At 42.3% G+C, this 19,485-nt stretch overlaps 1 protein-coding gene across 3 annotated transcripts in view; it reads right to left on the bottom strand.

The window, feature by feature from the left end:
* Positions 1-19,485, bottom strand: part of camsap1a (calmodulin regulated spectrin-associated protein 1a) — a 40,077-nt gene that overhangs the window by 9,419 nt on the left and 11,173 nt on the right. For 2 of the 3 annotated variants that reach the window (XM_066646270.1, XM_066646273.1), the window contains 10 exons: positions 14,500-14,762; positions 11,681-11,842; positions 10,712-10,792; positions 6,868-7,009; positions 6,631-6,770; positions 5,993-6,089; positions 5,518-5,689; positions 4,465-4,556; positions 3,623-3,707; positions 2,205-2,963 (listed from right to left, as the gene is read on the bottom strand). In XM_066646270.1, coding sequence (XP_066502367.1) covers positions 2,205-2,963; positions 3,623-3,707; positions 4,465-4,556; positions 5,518-5,689; positions 5,993-6,089; positions 6,631-6,770; positions 6,868-7,009; positions 10,712-10,792; positions 11,681-11,842; positions 14,500-14,762 — 1,993 coding nt within the window. The remainder of the gene's footprint in view (positions 1-2,204; positions 2,964-3,622; positions 3,708-4,464; positions 4,557-5,517; positions 5,690-5,992; positions 6,090-6,630; positions 6,771-6,867; positions 7,010-10,711; positions 10,793-11,680; positions 11,843-14,499; positions 14,763-19,485) is intronic. The other variant, XM_066646272.1, reaches the window with a different exon arrangement.

Below are 19,485 nucleotides of genomic sequence, written 5' to 3'. Positions count from 1 at the left end.
AACGAATGGTCTTGGTCTCATTTTGGCCTCCAACTCATTTATGGAGGGGGCGGTGTGGGAGTTCGCTGACTGGTGATGTCACACTCTGAAAACGGCTGTGGAAAAACACAAGCCCAGTAGCCCACCTGATTTGTGAGTTTAGCTCTGACTTTGGGTTTAAAGAGAGAGAAAGGAAGCTGAAAAGAGACAGAAGACCCTACACTCAATTTAATGCTCACAGGTATGAAACAAATATGTGTGATTTGAGTGTCAGTTTGCCGGAAAATCATCTGCTGTAGTGTGCTAAACCACTAATGCCTGTTAGCTATGCTTCTAAACTGTGTAGAGCCTGTCTTATTTAGCTTATTTTTGAACTTTACTGTTCCTCCAGCACCAGTCGCAGAAATTTTCTCTTAGAATCTTCAGCCTGTGTGTCTGTGTGCAATTAGCTGAACTGCACAGTGCTGAAAAACCTTCACTCATGCAGGCTCATGCAGCCCAGCAGTGCACCCACACCCAAACTCTGACAGTAACACTGTATACCATGTTAATATTTCGAGACAGTATGGTGGTATGAAAAATGTGGATGCTACCCATGTCTAATTGAGTGTATATATATGTTCTAATCTTATAAATGTTCTTGTTACTCTTTCAGCTTATTTAAATGCTTGAGGTGATAATGGCCTAAGAATGGTTTCAATTCAAGACACAGACCCAAGAACCCAAGACACCTTTTTACAACTTTTTACAACTTTTCTTGTATTGGCAACCTCTCTAGGGAAAGTCTGGTACCGTGTGCCACATAACCTATCCAAGAACAGCCAACTACTACAGGAAAATAAATTTGACTGCCCTGCAAAAGGACCAATCAAATGTCTGTGTTGAAGGGGGGCAGTCTTTAAGATTCACATTGGACCAGTACCAAAGCCCGTACAAAATGATACATGGAGGCATGTATTCGTGGATGTACAGCAAATTACAGTGCAACCATAGACAACCTGACAGCAAGGCCAGTTTAGCTTACTGAAAGGCACTCTCTCTAATTGTGGGTGGAACATCTGTGGCTGAGATTAGGTGTTGCCAAATCCCTGTCCACTCTCATGTTCATGTATGCATTGTGCATATTAGAACACACAGACAACAAATTGGTTCAGTGGTATGGTCATCCTGCAACATCAGCCTCCAGCATTTCTCACAACTCAGAACTCCAACCATAAGTTTGGGCAGTTAACCAGCATCACTTCCCCTTCACAGTACACATGAATCAATGGCTTATGGAGCTGAAATCAGACTATAGTTCAATCAGCAACAACAATATTGGGTTTTAAAACAGGCTTAAATCACAGTATCCACCTAGTCTTGCATTGCCAGACTTTTTAGGGAGACTTGTACCTTTCGCCATATAACACGGCCAAACCACCTACTACAGCTGGAAAAAAATTTGACTGACATGCAAAAGGACAGAATTCTGACAGTGAGGCTGCCTTAACGCACTAAAAGTATTAGACTCTCCATCAACCAGTAGGCGGAGCGTCTGTGGCTAAAACTAGTGGCCACCTAGCTTTAAAGTTATAGCATGTTTTCATGACCAAATTGGGAACTAAACTCAAGCTCCCACAAACCTTGCCATATAGATGGTTCTGGACTAGGGGTGGGTGATATGGCAAATACCACTTTTAATACAATTTTTCCAACTTATTACACAGTACAACCAAACCAAGCTCCCATTTAAAAATATAGCAGAAAAAAAGAACAAAAATAGACCATTTTGGCCACTTTAGTTTGGGAAAATCCAAACATACTGATGTGAAATTTTTTGGGGGACGTTTTTGTTCATGGCTTCCCGCTTGTGAAAAAGGGAGGAGAAGGAATCCAAGACACAATGGTTTGCTTAGATTGATTTAAATGCATGTCTCTAGGGTGTGCATCAAGGGGACTAGCAAATAGTGAGGGGGAAGAAAGGAAAAAAAAAAACATTGGAGACTTAGCTTATGTGAACCTAAAACTGCAATGGATTGAATGTGCATTGTAACACGATTTAATGATCTCCCTGTGTTGTGGTATTGTGGACATATTCTTAACCTTCACCTTCTGACATCGTCATAGCGCACACCCCTGTTCTGGACATTTTTGCATTTCCCTGCAGTAACACATACAGAACTCAGGAAAGGCCAGTTAATAAACTGTCCACTTGTAGCACTGTGGACTTTTTCAAAAACACCCACCTTGTGTGTCCAGCCCCTGTAGATGTGCTGCTGGCCTGTGAGACTGTGCTTGGACATGGGCTGGATCGGCCACTCGCTCCTTCTTTATCCTCACGCTCCCGTCTTTGCACTTCCTCCCGCAGTTTCACAGACTCCTCCTCTTCCTGCCTGTGGCCCAGGACCTTTGTGATGTGAGCCTTGTAGAGGTCCTGCACTTCCACATCATCGACCTCAGCCTCATCCTCCTCTTCCTCAAACTCTGAGTCTGAGGTTCCAGCCATCCAGACACCGACAGGGCTCTTCCTCACACACTCAAACTTGTCATGGAGGAAGAATCCGCCAGACTGCGGCGAGTCCTTCTGTTCCACAGTGCTTACGGTGGTGAAGGTTTGGTCGACAGCTGTATGTTCTGTGGGTGTGTAAATGGCCATCCGCCTCTGGCCCCGCCCCTCTCCGCTCTCATCCCGTTTACTGACCGCTGCGGATTTCTCTTTGTTCGGTCGCAGCACGGCCGGTTGAAGAGGCTCCAGGAAAAAGCTCTCGGGGCGGGGCTCTCGTAAGGTGTCCACGCCCCCGGAGCTTATAACAGCCACAAGCTCCTCCTCCTGGTCTTCAGGGTCGTTGCTACCGGCCGAGTGGGGGAGAGGCTGGCCGTTGATGTGGTGTCGAGGTGTAATGGAGATTACGTTGGAGGCTAAACTGTCTTTACTGATGGAGCGGGCCAAGCTAATGTTGTCACCACAAAGACGCTCCCACTCCATCTCCATCTGAGACAGTGGTCTGAGAGAGAGAGAGAGAGAGAGAGAGAGAGAGAGAAAATAGTTAGATATCATCATCATATGATGGTCATTAAGCCCCTCTGTAGCCTTTGAATGTAGAGATAGAGGCACTAATAAACCACCAGATCCCACTTACTACAGTTTGAAACCCTACACTTGTACAGTTATGGTTTAAACCTTTTTTTGTACTATATAATAATACTTATTCAAAAATTTAAAACATTCTCACACTTTTTTCATTTTATGGTAGCTGTTGTGTAGTATTAAACATGACAATTGTCACTTTAATTAACACATAATAACCTTAAGTAGTTTAAAAATGGCACGTGAGAACAATTTATTTGTCGCTGTAATTGTTAACACTTTCATCACCAAAAAAATGCTGCAAAATTATGTGAATTGTTTGTTCTGTTCTTGGGGATAATCGTCCCCAAATGTATTTAAAGATATGTTTAAAGATGATTATTTTGATGTTAACAATAGTGAACATAGCGCATTAATATATTAATCATTTTAGGCTGCTTTTTAATAAGATGACTATTGCTGTTTTTAATACTATGCAACAGTTGCCAAAAATGACAAATAAGCAGGAAAATGCTTGATTTTTAAATTAAAATTTTGTGTGTACACTTAATGCAAGCTGGACAAATGAACTCTCACCTTTGTCTTCTGTCCATCCAGGCCAGCCGGGATCCAGGACTGTGTCCATCCATGTGTGAGAGAGAGCTGGACCTGTTCCTGAAGTCTAGAGAGAGAGAGAGAGAGAGAGAGAGAGAGAGAGAGAGAGAGAGAGAGAGAGAGAGAGAGAGAGAAATAGTCAGTTGTAGTGATATTTCTAATCTTAAATGCAGACTGACAAAAATCACACTTCTATGCATGTCAAATTTTATTTTCATGAAATCACATCCTAACATATTTAGTTGTGATGTGAAAGGTGTTTACAGAACTGTGAAGCTAATTTGGTGTAAATCCAATCAGGCAAACAAGCATCCCATTAGAGCTGTTGCCTAAACATAGCCTGGAGCATGTTAACACTGAGGGAAAGTGAGCATTACACCAAAGCTGCACAGGATCTAGTCAGTGACACTGTTAATGTGATGGTATGCGACGTCCTGTGATGGGCTTCTTAAGGAAGAATGAACTGAGCTGCACATTTAAAGCAGTAACGTTTGAGGGCATGCACTTTTTTGGCCCTCAAAACATTTTTTTGAGGTCCCTGAGTCGGATGATGATTTTGAATTTACTGGTTGTGTATAGAGTCAAGAAAAGGTCAAAAAGTAATAAAACAATATTCACATACGTAATATTTGTGTTTAAGGTGGAATGGAAAATCCAAAAAAAGTACAGCTGCGTGTTAAAACTAATTATATCATAAATCATAGATGCATCAAAAGCAGCAGAAATAAATGGCCCTTGACTTTGTGTTGGTGGATGAAAGTGGACCTTGAGGACAGACATAAATACAAAGCCCTGGGTTAATTTACACATTTTGAGGTAGTTACCTGCAGACTCCTCCCCCTGGGCAGGTTTCTGTTGTCTTTGTCTCAATGGGAGAAGTGGGTGGGAGGGACTGTGTGAAGGGCTTACTCTGGTTCTGCAAGAATATGAAGAAAGACATTAACATACACCTGACTTCATTCATCAAAGCACAGATTTGTAGGAGCTTTTTGTTACATTCAGTAAACTTACATCTGATATCACTGTCTGCTTATTGTTACATTAAGTAACATTAAGTACTACTGCTGTAACACACACACACACACAATAACTATAGCCATCAACACATGCATTACATGGCCTCCAGTAGAGCACAAGTAAACCAACACACATCTCTAACCACATACCGTTGTATGCAAAGATATAATAAAATAATCAGCCACAACATTACCACCACCTCCTTTTTTTCTCCACTCTTTGTCCATTTTATAATTTCTACTGACCATATAGTTGCACTTTGTAGTCCCCCCATTGCTCTGCATACTTTGTTGGCCCACTTTCACCTTGTTCTTCAATGGTCAGAACCCCCAGAGGGCCACCACAGAGCAGGTATTATTTGGGTGGTGGATCATTCTTAGCACTGCGCTGTGATGTCAGTCTGTGCTGCACTGGTACGAGTGGATCAGACACAGCAAGAGTGTTTAAACCCCTCGGTGTCACCGCTGGGCTGAAAATAGTCCACTAACCCAAAATATATACTACCCAAAATTATACCTGCTCTGTGGTAGTTCTGACCATTGAAGAACAAGAGGCAGAACTACTAAAGTTAGTGTAGAAACAAGAAGGTGGTTGTAATGTTATGAGAGATCAGTTTATATTATATAAATACAGTATGGATTTTACATAATATTAAAAGTTCCACATTATTTCATATTCCATTTGTGTTCAATTTTGTAGTTAAACGGTAATGATGATTTAATGTGCATGAAATTGCATTCCTTTATTTTCACTTTTGAAATTCACCAAATGAGAATGTGACCAGGAGTGCCCAAATTTTTGCACACAAACCAAGACACTAGACAAGAGACAGACAAGAGACAGACGAGGCACAGACTTACACAGACGTAGACGAAGACTCCTCTGGGTGAAGGTAATACCTGATACAGGTGTCGTGGGTGGGGCCTTGCACCACTGAATCGACGGAGGGGGAGGTGCTTAAGAAGCTGCGCTTGGTGGCGTTTGAGATTGGCAAGTGTGATCGAGAACTCTTCACTTGCGCTGAGGCTCTGCCTGCACAATCGGACATAAATCCCCCACCCCCCACAAAAACATTAGATGTGCACCACCTCTTGGACCTCTTCTGTAACTCACTCACTCACATTCAGCAGGCTACAAGTTCTAGACTAAGGGCAACATTGCCACTGAAACAGTCTTTAATTCTTCATAAAAGCAGTGCTTCATGTCAATGACTATAACATACAAAGATATTCTTCTATAAATACATTTATTTATTATTAATGATTATTACAATAAAAGTTGCCTAGCAGCTGTGATTGTTTTTTTTGTACACAAATGTGTAACCTTGATCCTCACCATCCTTGATCTCCTGAGGGTCTCTGGGTTTTACAAAGTCCGGCCTCACTACCTCAAACCACCAGAACAGCTCAGCTATGTACACCATCACATTGTGCTGAAAAAAGACATTCAGCTATTAGGACACTAATAACTATATTAATTCTATCAACTCTACTGACCATACAGGTGCACTTTGTATTTGTACAATTACAGACTGTAATTCATCTGTTGTTCGGCATACTTTGTCAGCCCTCTTACCCTGTTCTTTAACACTAAGGAGCATCCTGTGGGCAGTGTCCTGTGTCCACTGCTGAAGGACTAGATGATGACCAACACAAAACTCTGCAGCCCAGGGTTTAAAAACATAGCTGTGTCTGTTCCACTTGCATCAGAACAACAGTGTCACTCTGGCGCTGAGAGTGACCAAGCACCCAAATCATACCTGCTCTGTGGTAGTTGTGCGGTGGTCCTGACCATTGATAAACAGGGGGGAAAGGGGCTAACAAAGTATGCAGAGCAGCAGATTCTGTAATTTTAAAAGCACCACAAAGAGCACTTGTGTGTCAAGTGGCGTGTAGAAACTAATAGATGAATATTTATTTTGAATATTTTAGCTGATGATATATTCACAGAATATTTTATTGTATAGGCATCACCTTTAACACTGGGGGGGCATACAGCAAGTCCTCAGTTCTCAGGTATAAACACCTGTTTAGATACTCATTAGAGAACTCCCTCAGTAGCTGAATGTTATACACACTGTCTGAGATGGACAGAACCTCTTTCAGACAGATATCTGGGAAAGAACAAAAACACAGCTGCAGTTAACACTTGCTTATACATCACAATGCTAATTCAACCCTTCATTTATGTGTTTGTGTGTGTGTTTCTACCTTCTAGCCTCATGTAATCGGGGCAGTAGTAATGAATGACAGCCAGTAGAGCAGCGCCATCACAAACGTCCTTCAACAGATCCTCCACCAGCGGCAGGTGAGGGAGACAGCGGCCAGACAGGTGGTCTCTACGATAACGTACCTGTACAAAGTGAAAGAGAGACAAAGGGTCATCAGAGTATAGACCACACACACACACACACACACACACACACACACACACACACATGCACACACACTCTACTCATTTTACAAAAGCATTAAACATGAAAAATCTTCAGTAGTGATTACTACAGAACTTAAAGTGGGATTCCACCAACTTTTAAAATTTCCCCATAATTCATAATGCCCTGTACTTTTGATGGTGTTGAGAGAAATGTCTGTCAGTTGAACTCTGATAGAAGTCTCCAGGTAGCACAAGGTTTATCTCCTGTGCTGTGATGTCAGCAGGTCCTAGGTGCATGTGTAAAATACACAAAACCCACTTGACAGAGTGTGAAGAAAGGAGGTAAGTCTAAAATGTGACTGCCATTTTTCTTTAATCAGTAAACTATTATGAAACCATACCTCAGACATCAGCAGTGTCTTCCAGACAGTTTTTATGTCATAACTCATGTCATATGTGTGGAGCTTTAAGGGACTCCAGGCGTCTGATTCCCATCACCACCACTGAAAATTCTGACTCTAAGGTTTTTCTAAAATGGAGCAAGTCTCACAAATTCAAACCACAACCTATCACATGGTTTACATCCTACCAATCCTGATCAAATACTGTGGGTATTCTTTTATTTTGGTGGAATTTCACTTTAAGCATCTTTTCTCTCAGCATTTCTTTCTGAACAAAAAATCCATTCAGCAAAACTATACCCACTCAATCACTTAATCACTGCCACTTAATTGTGCATGTGGAAATATCCCATAATGTGTGTGTTCAGTTTTTGTGTCAGATAAAATATGAGGAACACACACACACACACACACAAACAGAGCTACAACACAAACTACTTTGAAAGAGAATGGATATTCACATCTGGGTTGTAAATGCATGTAATGCTGCTTTTCCACTGTAAGCGATCTTGGAGATCCAAAACAGAAATGGCTCCTGAGTGGTGTGTTGTAAGCACTTGAGTATATTGCTGTGTTAAGATAGTGTCCTAATTTAGAACTTCCAATAAGAGGCGCTAGATGAGTAAGTGTAAGAGAAGAGAGGACAACTCAAGGAGTGTATGTGTCCGCAGTACAGTAAAAAGACTTGTGTTGAATCGGTGTTATGAGATTTTTAATTGACAATCTAACATCATAGACGAGATACTGGGTGATGCCTAAAATGCCTGGAGGATGGTACGCCTTTTCCTATGTCTCCGCTTAGGTGCTAGCTAGCCTGTGCATCTGTCAGGCTGATGTGACAGATCTGGGCAGTGTGTATTCTCCTCTGAGACGTTAAACGGTTCAATGATGTTGAAATAGTGGCTGTTCGTAAAGAAGCAGTGGTTTGGAGAAAACACACAAGGTTGGAGCTTGGGTGAAACAGGCCACAGCTAACAAACTGGGGAGAAAATCTAGCAAGAACTAAGATAAATTAATAGAATAAATGAAAATAAACTATAAATACCATATTACGTTTTGACTACTCATGATCCCAGTCATTGCAGGCATGATTCATCATACACTACAGAGCCAGAAGATTGAAAACACGATGTGTTCACACTAATGCTGTGAAGGTTTCATGGCAGCCACAAGGACAAACCGCAGTCTGACTCCTCCCAGAGGTACTAACACTCAAGAGAATGCAGCTGCACTGCTACACAGCCAGATGCGGAGGAGATTTATACCCCTTTAGCCAACTCATAGCACTGAACATGGCGAACTTAGGCCAGTGTGCAGCTGCTTCACAGCATCCCATTTCATTTCATGCTTTTGAATGAACATTAAATACATTGTGTGTGTACACATTAACAGTAATGGATAAATCTTAAGTGTCTGCAAACTTGGGCACTACTATTGTCCCATTCACTGCCCATAGTAGGGATGTTCCATATCGTATCGTTCGCTGATGTGTGAAGTGCTTGTTCTGAGATGCATCGAGACCCTTTGGCCTTCACACTACAAGTGGTTCGAGCTTCTGCATTACAAGGCTCATTACTTGTTTTTTACAGTATAAACAAATCATCTGACGTCATTTATGGACTTGTATTATTGGAAAGATGGTCAATATTTAGCTTGGGCAGAGGGTCAGTAACTGGGGCCTTGCCACACCAGTCATTCACTAGGCCCCATCTTGTGCAGGCCTCTCTTGTGGAAAGTGGTCAGAAAAATGTGAAGAGTCAAGCGCAGCTATAACTCAGTGCAGTGGAAAAGCAGTACAACAGCAGGGAAAGAGTCCGGGAGAGTGTGAGTGAGTGAGTGAGTGAGTGAGTGAGTGAGTGAGAGAGAGAGTGGGTGGATGAATAAATGTGTAAATGAGAGAATGAATGAGTACAGTACCACACGAGACAACTCCACTGGCTCCAACATGCAGTGGGCCAGAGCATGCATGAAGTCAGGCTGAATAGGGTGTGTGGGAGAGAGAGAGAGAGAGAGAAAGAGAACAGAAATCGAGAGAGAAAAAAATGAATGTGGATGAATAAAAGCTTTATGACATGAACCACAACAGCATATCCATACACACACATCCTATTCACTTTATGAACTCACCCACCTCACAGCTCCACCTTATTTCTATTACAGACTGTAGCTCATCAGTTGATGTACAGTTAATTAGCCTCTGTGTCATTCATCCTTGGTCAGTTCATTACCACCGCACCACTGTGTCCAGATATAAATTGTGCATGGCATCAAACCATGGCCAAAAGTTTGAGAACCAAAAAGCAGAATCCCCAACCCAGAAATGAAATGTAAATGATGAATAGAGAGTTTTAAAACAACATTTTCATATTTACTTGTTTATTTGGTATCTGCGCTTTTTTTTATTTGCACTTCTCAGTTACGCTTCTCTCAATCTTTCACTTCCAAAAAGCCACCGAGTACATTCTATATGCCTCGCTACATCAGCAGAAGCTCAGAGTTTTTCCTCTCCATACACACACACACACCATACAGAACTTGCCCCTCACCCCCGCAGTTCAATATAATAATAGTCTTCTCCTTGAAACTTAATTTTTCGGTTATGGGTTCAGCTTTTTGGATCTTCCACAGCACTGTGACTCAGATGTGTGTGTGTTTGTGTGTGTGTTGCTGGGATTTGTATACACATTAGTTTCACTGCTATAACCACAGAGAAGCACCAGCCAGTTCTGTGGTCAGAAATTGACCATGGATGAAGGGCTTGAGGATGGAAAACACAGTGTACATCAGCAAATGAGACTCTCTCTAATTGTACAAAAGTGGAGACACATGAGAAGGGGGTTTCTGATAAAGTGGCCAGGGAATGTACACTCTCACACACACACACATTCTGAGCATGATACTGGGGTGGGGGCAGAGAGGGGGCGCTGTGGAACTTACAGGCACGAGCTTCCAGTACCATTTGGAGGGAGACTATCCAACAAGAAGGGGCAGGGCAAGGGAGACAAACAGGAAGAGCAGCAAAAAGGTGAGAGGATTCCAGTTAACGAGAGAGAGAGAGAGAGAGAGAGAGAGAGAGAGAGAGAGAGAGAGAGAGAGAGAGAGAGAGATCAGATCTGTTAAGCAGTGTGCTAATCTGATCTGAGAACAGGGTTAAATCGTGCAGTCACATGTTAAGTGAACCAGCCAATCGAGGTGGACGTTAAAGGCATGCGTGCTAATAAGGACGCCTGCGATTGGTTGGAGATTTCAAATTAAGTTTGTGATTGGTCAGCAGTACCTTTTGATGACAGGGCGATTCCATTAAGTGCTGTTTCAGTTTCAGCTCCTTCTCTGAGATCTCCCTCGTCTTCAAAATCACCTGCAACTCATACACACACACTTAGTTTTGCATTCACAATAAAGAGGTATGGTAGGTATGGCAACAATTTTGAGGTCTTACATAATCACCAAAGTTATTTAGGAAAGTAAAAAAAAATTCACAAAAAAAACCACATATTTTACTTCTTTGTTCAGGTCCACAGTTTATAATAATAGAAATAATAATAATAATATATAGTATAATAATAATAGAAAATAAATGAATAAATTAATAAATAAAAAATACATTTTAAAAAGGGCACTTTTTATTATTCATTCATGTACAAACAAGTGAATTAAACCACAATGACACAACTCAGAGCTACTAATCTCATCTTCTAAATGTGGTCCAAATGTTATTTCCAATTGCTGAAGATATAAAACAGTGTTTAAAAAAATGGCAGCCATGGCCTTATGGTTAGGGAACTGCGCTTGTAACTGAAAAGTTACTGGTTCAATCCCCAGAGCCGACAGATCATAACTAAAGTGCGCCATGGCTAGGGCAACCCACCATTCCGGACATGGAACTGCCCCCTATTGTCCATTACTGTTTGTGTAAATGTGTGTTTCACCGCACGGATTGGGTTAAATGTGGAGAACCAATTCCTCTGTGTGCAGTGGCCAATTAAGTGAAAGTGATTTAGAAAGTTGTTTTGCTTTGTTTTGGTAAAGCCAAGGGTCAGAAGCCCTCTAGTAAACAGTCTGTACAGAACCGAGGCTACCAAAAGGTTATTAACTGGCTGCATAAGGGGCTGAAATTTTTAAGAACCAATATTTCAGGGGAAACAGACACAACTTTTTTAGCTATAATATAATAAAATACAAAAAATAATACACAGACACATGCACAAAATAAATAAATAAATAAATAAACACAGTGATGTCTGACCTTGTTGATCCAGAAGACCATGGCATCCTCCATGTCAAAGGGCAGCTCTTTGGAAGCGCTGAAGCTGGAGAAGCGTTTAACACTGGACACAACCCTCTCTATACTCATCATCTCCACTGTACATGCAAGCATCAGAGCATCAATCAGGGGGATGTGGGAACTCTATAAACACACACACCACAAAGTTTGAGACGTGAGAAACAGAAAATATATACAGTCTTTAAAGTCTTTTGGATCATCCCTCACCAGAGATATAATCTCAACTTCCTTTCAACATTACACAGAGAAAACCCCACAATCAGCTTACAGACTCACACACCCTGGACATGAAGTCTAGTCAACAGCAACCTGAGCTGCTCCTGATTCATTAAACCACAAACAACTACACCTCTGTATTTCATTTCCTGTAAAAAAAACAGCACTTGCTGAGACTGAACTCTGTGGGGTTGTATTAAACCCAGCAAGTGATGTCTCTCTCTCTCTCTCTCTCTCTCTCTCTGTTTATCTCCCCTTAATACACCAGCAGCAGGAGGTCACACAGGAGCTGACACATAGTTTGAAAGCTATCACTGAAGATCTAGTGACAGACCACAGATTTTCTGGACAACAGACGTTCAACAACCAGTTGCACACACTGAGATATCCCAGCCACATCCCTGCCATCATGGACAATGTATTGGTGCTTTTCCACTGCACAGATCCAGTGACCAGACTAGGTTTGGCTCAGGCCGTTTGCTTTTCCACTACCCAAATGTGGTACCTGGTCCCTGGAACTGGGTACTGTTTACACTTTGAAGAGGGGAGACTGGCCAGAGAGACAGAGCTCTGGCACAAACTCGCAGCTTGTAAAATCTCTCAGTTACAGCAGGTGTCACAATGGCAATGGTAGCTAGTATAATTAGCCATGGTGTTATGAAGAGGTTCTATGACTCCTCGTATCAGTAGCTGAGGAAAAAATTCAGCGAGCAGTGGACTTGTGACAAGGAAAACTGTGATATCTGTGAGAACTGAGCGCAGAGCCACGATAATTCCAAAAATATAAAAAATAATAAAACACATATATACACATATATTCCACAGCTGACAGAGTGCTGATGTTGTTGTGGTGGTTTAAAAAGCCCACGGTTCCGTCAGAAACAGGGTTTTGTGATGTCACCTGTTACATTTCGTGCTGTGCTAGTGGAAAAGAACCCAGGGAAAAGTGAGTAGTGTTGTGCCAATGCCTTGCAGTGGAAAAGCACAATATGTGAGTCAATTAATTAATGTCCATTAATTTCAGCTACAATAGAGTACTGCAAGACATTCATGGTTCTGGTTGAAGAACAACTGATTTTCCAGTGCTACATTTGAATTAAAAGAAACTCCACTGATTGAATGGAACTCATGGGCGGAGCTGCGTTCAGTCCCAGAAAACAAGGACATGCAAATACATGATGAGTAACCCACATTTAATATCACTGCAGCTGTTGATGTGGTATCCAAAGCCTCCCATTTTGCTATGTCACCGGCTACATTTCTGGCCAGAGGGGGGTACCATGGATCAAAACTGCAAGTATAGCTGAGTAGAGTAGATACCATGCAGTGGAAAAGCCATATCTGACCACAGTACCACACAGTACAGGTCAAAATGTCCAGCTTTTAATTTACTAGATTTATTTATTTTCTACCAAGATTTTACATTGGTATTAGTCCAAAACCCAAATCTAAACACACAGAGGACCCAGTTTATCTCTACTTCCCACTCTCTGGAGCTCCTCTTTGGGGCAGGCCTATCACTCATGACGTAAGGCCACTCTCCAAGGTTCTGCCTCACAACAGCTCAGACCTAATGAGGAGGTCTGAAATTGCAAATGGCCGGTTGAAGATTATGAACACTATGAAGAGGAGGAATAAAACAAACCCCATGAAGACAGAGACATTATCATTTCTGTCTCTCTCTCTCTCTCTCTCTGTTTGTTTCCGTGTCTTACTCTCACTCCTTCCCTGGATACGCAGGAAGGACTGAACTATCCACGAATTATTGTGGATAATTCATTCTCATTCTGCCTTCACTGTAAATAAATACCACTGGATCTCAGCCCCAGTTTTACTGTTCCTTAAATCTCTCTCTCCCTCTCTATCTCTCTCTCTTTTTTTTCTGTCCCCATCTCTTCTGCAAGGACAAGGGAACACTGTTCCAAATAAACTCTCCCTCAAACTCCTCAACCACAGACCTAAAGACTAAATTTAGTACACATAGCTCCACATTGGTACAACGGTCTGATCTCTCTGGGGTTATGTTTTGTATGTTTTACACAAACGCAGACACACACACACACACACACACACCCCAACAGTCTTCTTGCCATGCTTTAAGACAAGACTTTGTATAGACTTCCATTCATTTCATGGATTCCTACCCAGACCTTAAACATAGTTACTTTTACCCTAACCTTAACCTTAACAAGTCATCACCTCAAAATGTAAAAATTTACATCACAGGGACATGAATTTTGTCCCCATAAGTACAACAAGTCCCTACAATGTGCTTGTGTAAACTGAATTTTGTCCCCACAATGTGATGAATATCTAGTTGCCCCCTCCCACCCAGCAGGTTGTAAGCAGATGGTCATCCTGTGGCCTCCCATCCCCTACCGATTGATACACTAAAACACAAAACTAAGTACACACACATGCTGGCACACAAACATGCACACACACACACACACACACACACACACAATCACACACACACACACACACACACACACACACACACACACATCAGGCCCCGGTCCATTAATCTCCTCCATCCATAGTAAGGTGAAAGGTTGCCTCACCATCTTGATGGGGGTGGAGCTGAGGTCGTCGTGGGTAACGGGCGTGTCATCAGGCTCGCGGGCGTAGATGCCTCGGCGGGCAAGAGCCTGTATGACGGACTGATGGGAGGAGAGTGAGGCGTTTTGATCGCCCTTCAGCAGCAGGACACATACTCTGCAGTAAAGCTCAGCTGACAGCAGCAGGGTCAGAACCGGGGGTTTGATGTGCTCCACACAGTACTGATCTGTGTAGAATGGGTCTCTCAGATCAGCTGGAACATGATCTGCACAAAGAGAGGTAGAGAAAGAGAGCCAGAAGGTGAGAGGGTTAGACAGGGTATAATGGAGAGAGAGAGAGAGTGAGAAAGAAACAAAGAAAGGAAAGAAAAGGGGCAGCAGAAAAGGGGAGAGCTTGAAGAAATTATCAGGGTTTTTTGTTGTTGTTTTTTCTTAACTAAACTCGTGTTTTATGCCTGCAGACAGTGAATATTATTCCCTCAGAAGCATTTGCTGAGACTGAGAGAGTGTTTGTGAGAGTGACGGAGCAAGAGAAAAAGAGAAAGGGAGGGATAAAAAGGAGAGTTCCAGACAGGTGATTTAGAGATTAGCGCACATATCCCCATGTCAATTACTCCCATCATGCCAACACATCCAGACAACACACCTAAGCCCTCACACACACACACACACACACACACACACACACATGCTTCCCAATGTTATTTTTACTGAGTGGTCATTGCTAAACTCCATGCTAATTATAACTAGCTGCTAATCCAGTTCTTTAACACACCACTAACACTCGTTAGCATCATGCTAACCTCAGTGTGTGTTCTCTCATCTTAAAAATTTCAACAGGAAATGGCCAACACATTGTCACTGCACACTGGGCATCCGTTAATACCAAGGCTGCATCCCAATTGTGTACTGCACACAAATACTATACTGTATATACTATTTTCTAAACTTAAAAGTGTTAAAATGGCTTTGGCTACTCGTTTGCGTCAAATTAAGCTTGACCACAGGGCTGATCTCAGGTCTTTTAAGGGACTCCCCTTGGTTCTCCTTTGTCTATTTTCCTCTATGACCAAAACAGACAAAATACTCAGAAGACCCTTCATTCGACTCTGTGCTCACAGGTTTGAGGCTTTATCCTCTAAATATGTGTGATTTGAACTCAGTTTGCTGAAAAATCCTCTGCTGTGGTGTGTTAAACCACAAGTGCCTGTTAGCAGGACAGCTATGCTTCTAAGCAGTGTAAAGCCTGCCTTATTTCACTTATTTTCTAACGTTTCTGTTTCTCTAGCACAAGTCGCTGAAATGTGCTCTATGGGTTTTTATCATCAACATGTGTGTCTATCAGTGACAATTGCTCTAAGACTGCAAGGGAAGCTCAGCTTCCCCTAAAATGTCAAAAAATAAGTGATCAAATATATACTGTTGTGTGTACATGTTAATGAATAAATATGCACTACAACGTGATTAACTTTTGGGCAGAATCAGCTTCTTATCACTGGTAAAGACGCGGCTTTCCTCTCAATCATTCGCGCAGATTCACAGTGATTTGGACAGTGCGGACGCTGAGCGTCCACAGAGTTCAGTAGCGAAGCAGCAAAGGGCAGCGAAACGAGACAATAAATGCTGGGCTTTGTCCCGCCCATCGGACGCTCAGCGTCTCTGGGGGTCTATGGGGCAGTGGGCTGGCCTCGGCTGGCCCGGACGCTCAGCTTCTGCATGATGATTAGATGATCTGTCTGAGGCTGAATCCCTTTTTGATTGACAGTGAAATGAGCGAATCAGCGATACTTTGGTTTAAAGATCCATGGGAGCGTTAAATTTTCATTCTGTTCTGCGTTGAACCAGACTATCTTAATCCTCTTAGCGGCATTTTCTTTGTTAAAAACGACTAGTGACAAATCGAGCTTCTATTTCTGGTGGGTTTTTGTAGCTGCTTGTGTTTGGAGACTGACTTCTATCACTCTTTCTGACTTCTATCACAATTTCTGTCCAGCGGGTGCTGCTGAGCCCTTCCACCATCACAAAGCACTCACAGGTGGACACACTTCACATGGGCCAAGGTTGTTTAAGCAGCCTAGCTCTGCTGGCCGTTGAGAGGACACTAGTCAAGTCCCTGGAAAAGACGCCTTGTTGGTACGACAGGGTCACAGATCATTTTCTTGAAAAGGAACGGAGGGTAGAATTTACGTATAAATAAACCAACACCTTTTATGATGTAGGCCGAAATTGAGCTTCCCCTCCTTAAAAGACCAGCATCCGCCACTAATGTCTATGTGTACTGTCTGGCTGTGCTGAGATGAACTGCACAGCCCTGAAAACCCTTCACTCAACTTCGCTCACAGATATGTGTGCTTACAGTGCATCATCCCACCCTTCCCCACGGTAATACCATATACAGTGTTAATATTTTGAGACAGAATGACAGTATGAAAAATGGATCCTGCCCATCCCTAACAGAATTTATTTACTTTCCTGTCAAAGCATTGAACGAATGCTATATAACAGAAACAACAGAGAAGCCCTGTGTCGCTGAACAGCACCACAGCCATAAAGACATCACAGCTGGCTGTAATAAAACATTCTGACCAAGCAAAAACCCACTTTGACGTCTTCCTCTCGCTCATTTCGATGCCACCTCTGATCACGGAAGCGTACGTCACGTCACCTGAAGTTAATTCGCAAAAGTGTGAATGGAAACATTATGCATTTAGCATATTTTGTACTGAAATTTCTTTGTGAAACATTTAGACGGAAACCCACTCACTCAGACAGGTTCAGCCTAAAATTGTCCACATGGTGGCGCCACTCACGCATGTTTACTAATTGCTCCATAAGGCAGAACTATTTTGTGCTTTACATTGAAGATATTTAAGTGCTGGTTTTCTAGCAACACAAATGACTATTCACAGCACAGCTGGATTTTTGCCCTTCTGCCAGCATCTATGGACTTCCTTCACAGCAAATTCATGCTGAGACCAGATGTCCACTGGAACCTCAAGGCATCAATAACATAGACACATTTTGAGATCTCCTAACACCAGGAGGGTCAAGGGTCAGCCAAACCGGATTAGAGTCTGAGGAAGATTAACCATGGGGAGGCTGTCTGATAACCAGCTCCATCCAGGGGGAGGGGATTGTGTGTTCATGCTGGGGTTTCAACGTGTGGGTTAGAAGCTAGGCTAACTCTTGCTAAATCGGTGTACTGTGGAGCCTTTTCCATCCCAACCCCATCTCTTTAGTGTACAATCTGTGTGTAGAAGGGTCCCAGCACTAGTCTGACTCCACTACACCCCATGTCTAAAGTAAATCTGGACAGTGGTCATCTATCAGATCAAATGAAGACAAAGTCTTAACATTCAGCTGTACAGTGTATATTCTAAAAGATTCTGTAAGGGCAGTAAGTGCCGGAGAGTTCAACTCTGTAAGAGCACTCCTTAACAAGTAGTGTTCACAGGCTAGATGAAAGTGCTTGGTCAGGGGCACTGCCAGGGATTTTGGGCCCCTGGAATATATATCACTATGTGCCCTCTTGACCATCTAATCTGTACTGTTGCGTGGTGCAGTGGGCACCTTTACACCAGAAGCAGCATATTGCATTGTGCGTTGGAATAATGCCATGATGCTTGTTATTTCACACAAGATGCCACATTTCCTGTGATAATACAATCTACAAAATTATACTATTCATTTATTGCTTAAATAAACATTATTTGGTCTGATTTTAAGCATATAGATTTTGGCTTGAAAAAGATCCAACAAAAACATGACTTGCTGCCACATCAGGCTATTGTTCTACTTCTACTGTTGTTCAATGTCTCTTTTTAGGACCCTTTTCTACTGAATTTCCGGACTACACCATACAACTCACATGAATCAAATCAAATCAAATTTATTTGTATAGCGCCTTTTACAACTGACGTTGTCACAAAGCAGCTTCACAGTTTCAAAACAGAACATTTAAATCAAAGCCCAATGCAAGCAAGCCGAAGGCGACAGTGGCAAGGAAAAACTCCCTCGAGGCTGGAGGAAGAAACCTTGGGAGGAACCAAGACTCACAAAGGGGACCCATCCTCCTCTGATCAAATATGAAGTTCATATTTGCATATATGCTACAGTTTCTGTAGCATGCTGAAGGTAATACTTACTCTGCTAGCAGGCTACTTCTGTTCCTCTAACCCAAAGACTTTCAGAATAATAAATCTGAATAGCCACATCAGTTTCCCCATACCCTCACACCTTCCAACTGCCTGTGCTAAAATGTGGCGGTTTTCCACTGCATGGTCCCTACCCTACTCGATTCAATGCCACTTGGCTTTTTTGGTTTTCCGTTAGATACTTGGTACCTTTAGTACTTTTTAGCAGCTCATAAAATGTATCAAAATGTCTTTTAAGCAAGATCTTGACCATGCAACAAGGAATAATAAAAAATAAACAAACTATACTGATCTGTCTGAACAGGTGAGCAGAGCTGTTTTCAGCCCAAACAACAACAAAAACTTGCATAAATTTGGGCAGCACAGTGGCTTGATGGTTAACATGTTCGCATATCAGCGCTAAGACATTGGGTTTAAGCCCCATCTGGGTGGAATTTCCATGTTCTCTCTGTGTCTGTGTGGGTTTCTTCTGGGGTTTCAGGTCTCCTCCCACAGTCAGAATACATTGAACTGCCCTGTGTGAGTGAATGAGTGAATGTGTGTATGCCCAGATATTAATTGGCACACTATCCTGGGTGAACCACCCAGTGCCTGATGCAGTCCCGCAGATGGACGTGTTTCCTGGTTGAGATTACTCTGTGCATGATTGGCTACCGCTTCTCACCAGTATATGTTGAATGAGTGTTGAATAAGGCGGTATTCTGTGCAGTGTTGATTGTAGACCATCCTTAAGTGTTTAGAAAAGTGCTCTTTGCTTGTACGATAAATAAATAAATAAAAATGCACAATGAGTAAACAAGGCTTAACATAACAATGTTGTTGTTGTTTTTTCCAA

The sequence above is a fragment of the Hoplias malabaricus genome, chromosome 15 (genome assembly GCF_029633855.1).
Source record: "Hoplias malabaricus isolate fHopMal1 chromosome 15, fHopMal1.hap1, whole genome shotgun sequence".
Lineage (NCBI taxonomy): Eukaryota > Metazoa > Chordata > Actinopteri > Characiformes > Erythrinidae > Hoplias > Hoplias malabaricus.
This window is presented reverse-complemented; position numbering and strand designations above follow the sequence as displayed.